The following is a 15,014-nucleotide window of genomic DNA, read 5'->3' on the forward strand; positions in this document are numbered from 1 at the left end:
TATAAATATTATAATTATAAATATGTTTTAATATGTTATTAATTTGAACTCGGTTTTTAATTTGGTTTTCGGTTAACCAAATTTAAAATTTTCAAAACCAAAAACCGAATTACGAATTCGATTTCGGTTTCGATCGATCCGAAAACCATTTAAAAAATTCAGTTTGGTTCTTTTTTTTTGGATTCGATTCGATATTCGGTTTATTTGGTTTGAAACCAAATGGTGCACAACCCTACGACCAGGTGATGGAGCGGGAAAATATGCGCGTTCCACCGACCAATTTTTACATGGTCATTCTTGCTCATTTCAATATTAGGATTGGGAAGCTTGAGCCGGTTAGCGCTTTTCGTCTTTCATTGTTTCAAATGTAGTGTAATGCACATGGTTTTACGCCTACACTAAACTTTTTCAGGAATATTTTCAGCTTAGTTGTATGGCAAGGGTTGGTTTTGTTTTAAGGACAATCGGGGCTTTACCCAAGTGCCGAAAGTAAGGGCGAAGCTATCTTGGAAGGATAACTTCTTCTTTGTTAATAGGACGTTTATCCCTTCCAGTTGTGCTAACACAACATATGCCATTATAGTTTGGATGAGCAATTAAACCGAGTTCCAGCACTTAGCTCCGCGGAGCATTTAATGTTGGAGAAGTGTGGGGCAATTATTGCCTATCCGCATGTATAATAATACTGCTCTATATGCGAGAGGGATCTCCAAATTTTGGGCACATGTTCGTTAAAGAGTTGGAGAAGAGTTTATTTGAGAATAAGATATACGGAGTATTTGATTTCAAATGCTCTTTAACCATATTAACCATTACCATAAGGGTAAAATCATATTAATGAAAGTGGGATGGGGTGAATGAAACGACGAATGGAACTTAGAATGATTTGGATTCGTCGATGTGTCTTAGAAAAATGGGAGTGTGAAATTACCGAATTAGACGATCTCAACAAGAATAATCAAGGGCATTTAGCATTTAATATATAGATTAAATTAATTAATTATACTTTAAGTGTATTATTATTATTTTGTATTGTAATTTTTTTTAAGTTTTTTGTTCCCGAGAAAACTAGGAACTGTTAATCAAATATGAAAGAACCTGTCGAAACAAACATAGAACCAACAAAACGCTCCCGACTAACGTCACAACTAGAAAACAAACAGGACCAAAACCAAACTTAGCCTAACGAACTATCAATTGGCGATCCAAGCCAAAACAACCAGTAGGACAAACATAACAAAGAAATCGCAACACAACAAACACAAATGTAGAATACTCCGTAAAAGTTAAACAAAACTAAACCACTTACAAGAACACATAAATTAAAGCCACAATAAAGACCAACAACCAATCAAGGGAACAATCAATGGATAAATATAGATATCTCTTTTCTTTCTCTCGATCATGATAATGTGCAAATCATCTAAAAACATGTCTCTCTTCCTCTCGATCCTAATTAATAATCTGGTAAATCATTTAAAAAAAATCATTTAAAAAGGCCGATAAAATTCTAAAAAAAAGGAAAAATAACGATTTATCAGATATAACCCCATTTCAGATAATGAGCCGGCACCGGCGACGGTGGTTCAATGGCGGCTAATTTCTTTTGCTGCTTCAATTCATTATAAAAATTCTCAATAAACTCCTCCGCCATTTTATCAACTTGTAACGACGTATCATCCTCATTATTATGCACCGAAAACGGCGAATCCGTTACACGTAACTGCCGTACACTTTTACCGTCTCCAAACCCTAGTAACGGTAACGGTGATTTCTCCCGTTCAACAAACGCATTCAAACTCGCCGTCGTTTGATCAAACACACGTTTAACATTATCAACAGTTAACTGATTACGATGATGATGAACATATTTGTGTTTGTTTCTAGGTTTAAGTTTAGGGATGTTAAAAAGAGGGGTGTTGTTGAAACTGAATTCGTAGTCACGTGGGGAAATGAAAGTTGTGTGGATATTGTTTGGTCGGCACGTGAGGGATTGATGATGATCAAGGATTATGTTTCTGATTGCTTTTGTGGATTTTTTGATCATGGTGTGGATTTCAAACCATGGGATGTTTTTAGAGATACCTTTTTTGAACATGTGGAGGATAAATCTTAAATTCCATAGCTTTTTTGCTGTAGTAATTTGTTCTTCCATTTTGACTTTTGAGAAAAAGAAAAAATGGAAATTGTGGTTTGGTTCGGTGGGAAATTGATATAGGAGTAGGTGTGTGCCAATGTGTGTATATAAATCAAAATGGGTGGTGATTGGTGTGATGAAGTATAATAAGGTTTTTTTAGGTTATAAAATGATGGTATCACAAATGTGATGGAAGAAAGATTTATAGTAGTAATGAAGTAAGATTTATAGTAGTGATGAAGAAATGAAGTGATGAGCTTAATTTGAATTTTTTTTTTTTTTTTTTGGCGAAAAAACTTATTATTTATAAATAAATAAAAAGGGGAAGATATGTCGATCTTGTGGGGTTACAATTGATACATATTACAAATCTGTTTGACTGGCGAATCACTAACCGCCATAATGAACTCATCTAAACAAGGACGAGCTAACAACATAAAAATTACATTGAAATTGAAAACAACGGCACAAACCGGGAAGAATAATCCCCAAGAACTAAACAAACAAACTATAAAACCGTGCCTGTTGCAACTTGACGTAACCACCACCAAGAAAGCCAGACCCCAAAGAAGGTCCTCACCTGAGACGAAGCCTGCCACCGCGAACCAAAGCCCACAAGTCCCAAAGCAACCGTACCAACCCTCGCACGAACATCTGAAACTGACCACCCGTCTGGAACCCCAAAAAATCCTCCCTCGAGTCCGCATCGACCAGAAACCCAGATTAAATCCCCGATGGTCAACACCTCCAAGCAAACTCCAACAACAGCCCGCCCAGAAACCCAACCTGTCAAAGCCCAACCCTTTATTTGATGAGGAGTGGATTCCACCCTTTATTTATAAAATCTTTACTTTTATCAAATGGAGGTAAATAATCAATTATTATAGGCTTAAAATACATTCGTTAAACTAAGACTCAGTTTTTAGTGTATTGTTATTGTTATTGTTATTATTACAAGCAAATTATAGAGGTTAATTTAATACTGTATACTTAGTGTCAAATAAAACTTTTTACTATTATGAAAGTGCAAGACAATATTATACAGTATTTTTCAAAAATATACTAATCTTTAATGCCTCTGCGATGTACGTTTTAAGTTCCTTGAGATACCAATGCAAATTAGACTAACAAAAGCAATGAACCGTTCGTTTCGTCTATATTGCACTAGTAGTATTTTGCTTAATACAGTCCGTATAATTAATTACACCACATGCAATATAATTAGCATCACAGTTTTGGTCTTCAATATAATAAATACTCCGTATAAATATACCTATATCTACCAGTAGCCCGTCTAGCTACTGTTCCTATGTAATAATGGAATTTAATCAAATGCATGTATATAGTACGTACGGAGTATCAAGGTAATTAGTCACGTAGTATCATGCCAATCCCAGTGGCACGTTCTGAAACAGTGAAACCAGTCATCGAACACTCCCTCCGAGAACACCGCTGGCAATGTCCCCGCCCTCCTCCTCCCTCGACCGCCCTCACCCTCGTCGCCCTCGTTGAAATCATGTCTAAGCATATTTGAGGACGTGTATTTTAAATATTTTGTTTGTGTTTTTAACCGTTACATACCAAACTAGCCGTTTGGTTTATGTTTTTTTTTTCTCATTTATTGACAATATATATATATATATATATATATATATATATATATATATATATATATATATATATATATATATATATATATATATATATCTTATTTCTAACACTCCTAATGCACACAACACTCCTTACAATTCTAACACAACCCTCCCAACACTTTCATACAATACATTCATCAAAATGTCTAAAAAGTCATCATAAAAAAAAAAACCAAAACAAATTGAACGAGCAAGTTGTCGAGACTCAACGAAGTAACGAATTTTTTCAAACACTACTTGAAGCCGAAATGTTCAACTCACCTTCCGAGTCATCTTCCAACCCGGCTCAAGACATGGGATTTGCCAAATACGCATCATCTTCACCAATTTTTTCTCCTCCCCCAACAACAATACGTCACTCAACCTTATCAACAATTCCAAAATCCTCAACAACAACAAATTCCTCTACAACAACAATTTTCTCATCAAAAAACTCGTCCAACAATACGACAACCTATCTTCCCAAATCAAATTCCTACACAAATTTCAACGGATACCGAATCCGATGATGTTGATGTTGATGTTGATGTTGAAGTCGTTCCAGAAACTCAACCCGAAAGTTGAAGACGAAAGTGAAAGTGACCCGATAGGAAAAGGAAAAAAGAAAGTGAGATGCAAAAAAGTGGCGTGGACGGAAGCGGAAAGTGTGCTTTTGGCGAAGGTGTGGGTGCAATCCTCCGAAGTAACGGGAACGGTTCAAACAAAAGATTCATTTTGGGGTTATAACCGAGAAAATTACAATGCGCAAGTTCGTGAACTACGTCGAGCCGATCAATTAACAAGAAAATGGAGCAACGATGCCGATATCGTCAGTAGCACACGTCGGGCATTTAAGGAACAAATGGGTCGTAAGTTTCTTTACGAGGATGCGTGGAGAGTTATCAAATATTGTCCTAAATTTTTAACATTCGAGGGGTTCGTTTCCAAGCTTAATCGGCCAGTCGAGTTACCCCCATCGCTTGTGAGTGGACCGGGTGAAGGTTCGAACCAAGGTGCAGGTGCAGGTGAAGGTGCGGGTGGGGATCCGAGTCAGTTTGAAACTTGAAAGGTTATTTCACGAAGAACCTCTATGTCGTCCACCAGGTCGTTCAAGAACCAAGAGTCAAAGGAGCTCGGGTTCATCTGATGTGGCCTCGCAATTGTCGTCCAACGAAGCTCGTTTACAATAGATTGAAACCACCAACGCTACAAGGCGGGCGATGGATAGAATATACGACGCAACCGAGACCCGTGAAATGTTCGATAATTTGTCATTTCTCACCCATCCATATGCACCCGACTTGACGGAGGAACAACGCGCTTTGGTATTGAGAACCCGAACAAAAATCACCAAGAAATACCAAAAAGCGTTTGAGTTATCTGACGACGACGAGTAGTTTTTATTGTTTTATGCACTTGTGTTTGTTTTCAATTATGTCTTTTTTAAAAAGAAAAATGTAACCGTATCATTGTTTTTTAATAAATGTGATATCCAAAAACAATTATTTATTTGTTAGTTAATAAAAATAATAATAATAATAATAATGATAATAATAATAATGATAATAATAATAATAATAATAATAATAATAATAAATAAGAAAATTTTGAGGAAGTATGTCATGGTTGGCAATGGTGTGTTATGAGAGGAAGTGGTGAGGAAGTATGTAAGAGAAAGCCGATGTAGCGCTGAAGTGTTGAGGAAAGTGTCATGGTTAGGAGTGGTCTCATGGTAACAAATGCCTAATGTTGACATAAAACGTTATCATGGTCACTAAGACTAGTTGTAGCGGTTATATTTGGGGGCGTGGGATGCCTAGATAGCAAGCAACCAACACCAACTTGTGGTGTATCAATGCGTGGGATGGGGCATTTTTTGAGGCGTTCCTTGCCCTGCAACGGAAGAAGCAACGGAGTGGGTTGCAATTTTATTAAATTATTTTTTTTAAATCTTATTTTTACCCCTTTTTAATACTTAACCCAATTATATTTTAACACATCATGACAATACTCCTAACCCACACTAAAACCCCACACCATCACTACTCCACAAAAACAACTCACACGTCCAAATCATCAAAATGTACAAAAAGCAACTCACGCCCACAACTCACGCCGCAACCACTACAAACAGTCTAATATATCTACATGGAAAGAGTGTACATTAATAATCAAGAAAACACACAAAATGTCACCAACTAAACGAGATACAATCAAGAAAAACAGAGAAAGAAATGAGAAGGCACACATGTACAAATCCCACCTCAACAACGAGGATGAGGACGACAAGGACGGGGACGAGGGACGAGGACAACAACCAACAGAGAAGGACAAGGACGACATGGAGGAAGAAAACGAGGAGGAGGACGATCACGAGGAGATCGAATAAATTATTAGCTAGTTTCATAGTATGAACTAACGTAGTTTAATTTCTCTATATTATGATTTTATATAGGTGTATTAGCTCGTCGTTTATCTAACTAATTAAGGCCATCCAATGTTTTAGTTCATCAACATGAATTAGTTTTAAGGATTGTTATAATATTGTTTAGATGCAATGTTTCCTTCAACTTTGATTGCATTGTCCAATTTAAGTTTGTGTTCTTTTAATGATATTGCACCTCTTATTTTTAGTTTGTTTCTTGTGTTTTGTTTTTAGGATAGAACAAGAAAAACAAAATAAAATCAAAACGGAAAATAATCGATTATAATCCCCCATTTTCAGAATTATATTACTTCTCCGGTGAATACTCGAAACATGTTTTGGGGAAGATGACAAAAGAAAAATAGAAAGAATAAAAAAAAAAAAAAAAAAAAAAAAAAAAAAAAAAAAAAAACTATTGTGGAAAAACTTCCGTTAAAAGATGACCCATTTTTCAGCTTTCCCTTCGGACCCATAAAAGATTATTTTCGGACCTAATAGACCCAGTTTTTATGATAGATTGTCAGGTTGTATAATAATTGGAAAATCACCAAAAGTATAGTTTTAATTGATTTACCTTATTTTGTATTTATAACAAGAGCAAGTTTTTCAAGATAAAAGTTTCACAAAGTGTCTAGTAATCACCAATACACTGTAGAAGATCCATATGGCTAATAGCTAGTTACTAGATTTAAAATTACATCATTCGATTGTAATCGATTTGCAGTTATACAACATGGAATTACTGAAATCAATCGGTATTTGGTAATGAAAAATGGAGTGGTCCGGTGGCACTAAACGAGATTCAAGTCAAAAGTTACGAATGGATCACAGAAAGAAAAAAGGGTCGTTTGATCGGAATATATGGATATTGAGTCCAAGATCATATATTGTCTCGACGCGTAACATAACATGCATTGGCTAAATGGGTCAGCTAGGTGCCATAAATTTGCTGACGACATCTGCTATTACGTATTTTTATACCTCACAATTGAGACCCGTACTCCAAAAATTGGGTCCATTGGGTCTCGAGAAAACAAAAGGAATGGGTCCAATATCGACCCGACTCAATCCTTTTGGACCCAACCCGACCCGTTTTGGAAAATGAACCCCGTTCGACCCATGACCCATTTGAAAAATGAAACCCGTTCAACCCATGACCCTTTTTGACCCAATCCCCACCCATTTGCTAGGCATAGGTATTTTACACAGATGGTAGATTCGAGTTTTGCATAGTCTCCTTTTGTTCATAAAGGCGTTGTCATGCTTGCATGGAAGATACAGTATGTACATAACGTAACAAAAATTTTATTATTATTATAAATATAATACAGTTGCTTTCAAAAAAAGTTGCGGAGTCAAAGAGAAGAAAGATAATTTATCTGAGGTAATTACATATCATCATATCATATTAGTATTTAGTTTACCTAAAATAATAGTAATGCATAGACAATAACTTCTCAATGTTTAAGATAGGAACACAAAGAAGAGTTTATTTGAGAATAAGATATGTCTGGGGGTTCAATGCTACTCTTCTTGAACTCGTCGTGCGTTTATGAACCTGGCATATATGAAAGTATAGATTAATTACCTCAAAAAACAAGAAATTAAGAATTCGAATTCATATTGGGGCAAATGCATACTCCCTATTACCGCAAAAGATGGCACTTTTATGGAAGGAGTATAAACTTTACAGTACTTATTAACTGGTTCTGCTACTGTTTAGTACCAAATCACATTAAAAGTCTACCCTGTAGTTTTATTTAAAATTAATCACATAATTAAGTTGTTATTTGTGGCTAAACATACATGAGATGTTTTCAAGATAGGTCATAAGAAACACAAATCGCATACCGTAGTTTTGTTTCACTTTGGTATATTTGTGAATGGCTTTTAGAATTAAACCATACTTCTTGTGCGTCAGTGACCCCATATGTCTGCAAGAAATAAGTTTTCAAAACTTATATAATTGAACAAAATAGTTGAAGTTATTACTTTGTTAAATAGTTAATGTGTAACTATGATCACAAATACAAATATACAATATAATTACAAATTATCTCAACCTTCAAAAGAAAAAAATGATTTAGAAGATTTGAGATGAAACGCAACCGAAATCAAACAACTCAAAAGTAAAATGGGTTGAAATTGCAGGGTCTATGATGACACCCAACAGAGTATGAAACTTTATTATTAATTGAAGATGAAGAAAGTATAATAAAGTAGCTTACACCAACTCTGTATATCGAATTCTCCATGGTGGAAAACCAAAGTGGCATCTTGCTTGTCCATAAATTAATAAAAGATCTGGATCAGGCTTAACAACACCTAACAATAAACCAAATTAGCAGACAAAAGTCAGCTTATATTGAAGTCAAACGGGCCCAAACTGGTTTAACAAAAAAAAAAAGGTTCTCTTAGTAACTAGTTTTACACTTAAAATACAAAACGAAAAACTTTAAACAGTCAATAACCCATTTTCTCATTCTCGGTAATAATAAAGAGGGCAAATTGCCCAAAAAGGTACTAACATAAAAGTCAAAATTCGTCAATAAAGTGAATATCACTTTTTACTCTACCCAAAAAGGTAACATGATTTCAATTTGGTGCAAATAAAGGATTATGATTTGAAAAAGTTCGATAGTAATAATATTCGTCTACATGTGCATCCATGCAGGTGCCACGTCATCGAATCCGATGAGGTGGCGTCATGTTATCGAATTTTCCGGCGACACGTCATCAGAGTAGTTGATGAAGTGGCGCAACCTCATAGGATTTGATGATATGGCGCCTATGTAGATGCACATGTGGATGAATATTATTACTATTGAAACTTTTTCAAATTATAATCCTTTCTTTGCACCAAATTGAACTCATATAACCTATTTGGTCAAACTGAAAAGCGATATTCCCTTTATTGAGAAATTTTAGCTTTTATGTTACTTTTTTGGGCAGTTTGCCGGAATTATCTTTTTTCAAAATTACTCGAGATATACATATTATAATAAGGAATACACACAAACAAGAACAAACCAAGGGTCTTTAATGTGTCGACTAAGTAAGCTTCAGTGAAGAAAGGTTTTTTCGTATCTTCTTCCAAGTAATACTTGTTAAAAAGCACATTAGCTGCTTTTGCAACTACTGGTTTCCCATCAGAAATTGAAACAAATTCAAAATCCATTTGCTTTTTACAGAAATCTGAATTGCCTTCTAATTCTTCCTGCATTATCAGGGCAAATAAAATACTATCAACAGGGATCACACACACACACATACATATAGATACATTATAACTACATAACATGAAGGTATTATAAAGCGTACATTAGATAGATTTGTTGAACTAAATTTCTCCAGAAATACTCCCTTGGATTTCTTCAATACTCCTACATTAAAGTGAAAGTATTAGCTAAAAAAACAACTATACAATATATAAGAGCTGCGGATATGAATCAAAAAGTAGAATATTAATATCATCACAAACTCGCACAGTATTTTACTCGAATAACAGAAAAAGTAAACAAATTATCTTTGCTCTCGCAAGCCATTATCCCCTTGAACAATTTTGAAAATAGGTGTTTGAACATTTTAATTACCAAGAACAAAGTAACAGTAAACCAAAGTGTCTAACTCAAATCAGAAGGGTAATACAATGAAACTGTAGTATACCCCTTTAGAAGTTCATTTATGTTTTTTTTTTGTTTGGGTTAATTTTAATTGTTGAACATGAATGTAAGTAAAGATTCAAATAAGATGAAATATGTGTCCTTACCTTCCATGTCATATAAACAGAGCTTTTTGATACCAATGGCTGAAAGCCATTCAAGAAGTTCGATAACTTCTGAAGTCTGTCGAGCTTCATCACTATCGATGATAACTCCAAGATATTTGACCCGGTCCAAGTTCAGATTTTTGTATGCTGTTAGAAACCCATTTGTTATAAGGTAGCTTTCGAATGCAAGAAGGAGCTCTCCGACAAAGTATATGAATCTAAGAATCAAGTGGAGAACATGCCATGCCGAAATAAACACGATGTTGTCATGCTGCATATAATTAAATAAACATGAATAATAAATAATCAAATACTGTTTTTTCTTTTGTTATCTTCATTTTCTGGAGGGGAAACCACCCGACTTAATCTTGAGTAAGTAATAGAATTTGTATCCCTTTGAGTTACGAATGTTTAGGCTTTTGAATCAAGTGAATCGCGGAGTCACTATGAGGAAGATATGACCAAAATGGTGAAGGTTCGCACAATTCAGACTCATCAAGAATTTACTTAATTTTTTGGTATCTCTCGATCATTTTTCAATAAAAATCAATTTCTAACTAAATAAGTACCATAAGTTCAAAAAATTAACTTAGGTCCCCCTTAAATTTACATATGGTTGAGCGGATGCGCCAATTGATAAAGATATCCAACTACAATGAAAGCCATATTATAAAAAACATAACCAAATACAAGATTATATAAAATTGTTACCGGTGTAACCACGCAAAAAGTGTCTTCAGAATCCTCTATTAAATCCATAATCTACAAACAAAAATGAATACACACAATGAATGTCAGACTTCGTACAAATCATCCACAAAGAATGGCACTAGAAACTGGAAATCTATAACACCATTTAGACTTCTCCAAAATGTTTCAAAATTTCCTTGTATCTTAATAGTATTAAGTACTAATTATAGAAACATCTTATGGTATTAAAAGTGTACATACAACTTTGTAAAATCGACATAAAAGGATCCCAAGTTCTAAAGAAACTCTTGTTCTAATGCTCTAAGAGGTTTAAATTTTTTAAATAACTTGCAATAGGAACCAAACTGTCTCAAGACGTTCTAAACCCAACTCACGTACCACTTGAATCGGTGAACAACCGAACCCTCGGGACCTTCTATTATCACTAAATAACTAGCATTTCTATCACTGTTTATCTTAATTTTTGTTACGAAAAGGGTTCTTGGTTCGCAACAAATAACAAGTGCCATGATACTTTTTTAACCATCATATTTTGTCACTTAACGTTATTTCTAAAATAAACAAAAAATAAAAAATAAAAAAATTACATAACGCACAAAATTACATAAAAGGGAGATGAAATACATACCAGTTGAAGAAAGGTATAAAGACAATTATCATCTTAACCAAATTTACTGAGACAACCCATCTCATTAACATATACAGTAAATATCTCATACAAAGACCTAATTCTTACTTGTTTTCACCAAACTTCACAAATTAAAATTAAACTATAATCATAAAATTCTAATCATATTGGTAGATGATGAACACAATCTTACATCAATAAAAAAATCATTTATCTTCTCTGTAAATATATAACAAATATAACAATAACAATATATATCATACAAAAGCCTAATTTTTACTTGTTTTCACCAATCTTCACAAAGCCAAAATTAGCTTCAAACTAAAAAATTGTGAAACTAAAATCGGTTCGTAGATCATGAAATGGATCATAACATTAACAAATCATGAAAGTTTTAACTACCAAAACTCAAGAGCAAACTGAGCACCAGTACAGATATCTACATCTACATTGTGTGTGCGTGTGTATATATTCTTAAACAACGATCGAACCATATTATACCATAAAATCAAATTAACATACACAGCCCTAATTGTTCAATTGAGTGACAAAAATTTGAATTATAGAAGAGGAGTTGTTACTTACATGTGGAATGTTGATTTTAGTTGTATTTTGTGAATGTCAATACCCTCGGGTGAATTGATATGGAGAAATTGAAGGAAAAAAAATGGCGTAAAAATGTGAGGAGACGTAAATAGCATGATGAACAAAGGGCAGTTTCGACCTTTCATTACTCATACCCGTCAAAAAAAGGTTTTAGTTTGTAGGTGTGCATTTCAATTAGGCTTGGGCTAGGATGGTCAAAAATTGGGCTAGTATGGTCAAAAATTCAAGTAGTTCAAGCTTCGGCGTGGGGATGACATTGTGTCAGATTTGAATCTCGTATATATAATTTCACACTTGAACCCGATTAATAATCCCTGTCCCAAATTCGAAACCATACCTGAAGGGTTCTCATCTAATTGCTAACTATCGAATTTTTCCGCGAGTAAACGGGGACCCCGGTTAGTCATTTCTCAATCAACAAAAATTGGTCATCTTATATCTTATAACACATTATTTAACACGCTTCAATGAAATGTTGGTAAATAATGATAACAAACGACTTTCTTAAAAATGCGTAAATTCCAATGTAAAACTTCAATTTTCAATACCAAATTTGTATTTCAAATATTGTCACAAACTCAACTAAAATCATGCATAACGGGTTACATTAGATATGCTATATATTACCAGCTACTTGTAAGCAGAGTATATTTCTATGTTTAGTACCATGAAGTTTTCATTATGTAAGTTGTTTGGATGACATCAGAATTTCAATTCTAGCGTAACATTTGAGAGATATTATTTAAAGGGTAAACATGGTTATAATTATAATTTAAATAGGCCGGATATATGTGTTCGGGTCATTTTTCGGGTATATGGGTTAGGTATGCGGGTTTGTATATAAAACTAGACCCGAACCCGAAAAAGAAAATTAAAATTTTAAACTACTCCCATACCCGAATACCCGCACCTGTATCCGGCCTAAAAGTACCGGGTTTCAGTTTTTTCCCTCGCGTACGGGTATTTTTGTCATCCCTACTTGATTGTTAATGTTCTAAATTTAATATATTAAGTTCTTATATTTATATATACGTAATATATAATAATATAATAATAACTAGTTGGTGAAGCCCATATGCTATATAGTTTTCTTACAATTCAATTTTAATCCGACCAAAACTAACACGTCATTAATTATTGAAAAATAACAATTTAGGCATTTAATTAAGCGCTATACTGGAGCTTAAGAGAGATGAGAGAGAGAGGGTTACGAGCAGGTTATGGCGGCACAAGGAGCACGGCGGCGGCGCATGGAGGCAACAATGGTTACGGCTACGGTTCTAACATCAGGGTTAACGGCAATCACGTGACTTCATTTTTATTCTTCAATTTCCCAATCAATTGGAATGTGACAGATCTATGGAGGTTCTTCAAAAAGTATGGAAAACTAAACGACATCTACATGGCAAGAAGCAACCTTAGGAACGGTCAGAGATACGGTTTTGTAAGATATGAAGGGATATCAAACCCAGATTCGTTTGCAGCCAGGCTATGCAATCTACAGATTGAAGGAACCCATCTGAGATTCTTTAAAGCTATCAAAGAAAAAAGTGAAAGAGACACACATGCTCATGATAGAAGGAACAAGGGTGATGAAAGAAATATGTGGCAACAACATGACTTTCCAGATCTGAATGAAGCCTGGAGAAACAGAAACAACAATGCCACTCATTATAATGAGAGAAGATATACAAAAGTCGATCCAGATTCTACCAGAATGGAACATGGACACCAACACCATGGCTGGCCAAACCCCCATTTCCGGCATGCTTATGACATCAACTCTAACAACACCCATTTGCCCAAAAACCCTTATACCCCTTATAACAACAAAAACAACTCCCATCCACCAACCTCCACATCTAAACAACCAAATCCAAACCAACACAAACACCCTCATAATTCACACAATAAACATCATCCTAACCATACCCAAAATTGTCAACCCCCTAACACAAAACCTTCTGAACCAACAAACCACCTCCCAAACCCTACTGGCAGACTAGTTAACATGGAAGCAGACTCCACGATCCTGGAAAAAATGAAGAAGAGAGCGCTGATAGGAGAAGTTGAAAACACCGAAATTCTAGAGCAGATTCAAGAACTGTGTGAAGAAGAAGGGATTAATAACTACTCCCTCAAATACATTGGGGGATTAGAGTTAATGTTCATCTTCGATTCTGAGTCTACAGTGGAAAATATCTTGGGGTCTGAAAGTCATAACCTCAAAAGATGGGTTCAAAACCTAAAGAGATGGGAAAAAAGTGATATTCTCCCAGGTCGTTTGGCATGGGTCAGCCTTTATGGAATTCCCATTACGAGTTGGAATGAAGGTAATTTCAGACGTGTAGCAGAATGGTGGGGTAAGGTGATAGACACTAGAAACTGTAACATCGATGATTCCAATCAAAACCTTATCGCTGAAAAAGTCCTAATCAAAGTCAAAAGCTCAAACCCAATTCAAGAGACTATCAGGGTAAAAATTGATAACACAATAACCTATGTTAGAGCTTCAGAGGAAATCCGAGATGTGGTTGAACTTGATTTTGGGGATGATGACACTAGTTCTGAATGGGATTCTATTCATGATTATGAAGATGATGACGATGCTATTTCCGACGATGAGTCCATCCCTGAAACAATTCCATCAATGGTGAAGGAGAGGAAGGTGGAAGACCAAGGGTCCAAGTGCATGGAAACTAGTGACAATTTCAAAAACGACAACCATAATGATGATGGTGACGTAGAATCCAATCTAAGAGAAGACACAGTCATTCACGAGTCAAAAGGTACACATCTTTCCCAGAACTCGAAGTGTCAGGCCTGTGGTGGACCCCACAATTTAAATCCACAAGAAAAATCCCATTCCCCCAATCCATATCACGATAATAACACAAAGATTAACCCTAGCTCAAAAAATATCAACCCAACAATAAGCCAAAGCCCAATGAACCCCTCTCAGGCCCAAAACAGCAATAAACGCAGTCCATTAACCGATCCTACCCAAGCCCAATGTAACAACCCCATAAACATTCTGAGCCCTGTTAAACTAACCCATACTAGTCCTGTTCCTACAAATACCAGCCTTTCTACTCCCACCCAGCCCA

At 35.1% G+C, this 15,014-nt stretch overlaps 2 protein-coding genes across 2 annotated transcripts; both read right to left on the reverse strand.

The window, feature by feature from the left end:
* Positions 1-1,537: 1,537 nt before the first annotated feature.
* On the reverse strand, positions 1,538-2,155 carry LOC139901533 (uncharacterized). Its single transcript, XM_071884232.1, has one exon. The coding sequence runs from the start codon at positions 2,153-2,155 to the stop codon at positions 1,538-1,540; it is 618 nt and encodes a 205-aa protein (XP_071740333.1).
* A 5,377-nt stretch (positions 2,156-7,532) lies between these two features.
* On the reverse strand, positions 7,533-10,731 carry LOC139897954 (uncharacterized). Its single transcript, XM_071880671.1, has 7 exons — positions 10,674-10,731; positions 9,963-10,233; positions 9,515-9,576; positions 9,224-9,410; positions 8,422-8,518; positions 8,045-8,127; positions 7,533-7,751 (listed from the first exon to the last, which is right to left on the reverse strand). Exons 1-7 carry the CDS (start codon positions 10,719-10,721, stop codon positions 7,744-7,746), a joined length of 756 nt encoding a protein of 251 aa, XP_071736772.1. The 5' UTR covers positions 10,722-10,731; the 3' UTR covers positions 7,533-7,743.
* Positions 10,732-15,014: the final 4,283 nt, after the last annotated feature.

This window comes from Rutidosis leptorrhynchoides, chromosome 3 (assembly GCF_046630445.1).
Source record: "Rutidosis leptorrhynchoides isolate AG116_Rl617_1_P2 chromosome 3, CSIRO_AGI_Rlap_v1, whole genome shotgun sequence".
Lineage (NCBI taxonomy): Eukaryota > Viridiplantae > Streptophyta > Magnoliopsida > Asterales > Asteraceae > Rutidosis > Rutidosis leptorrhynchoides.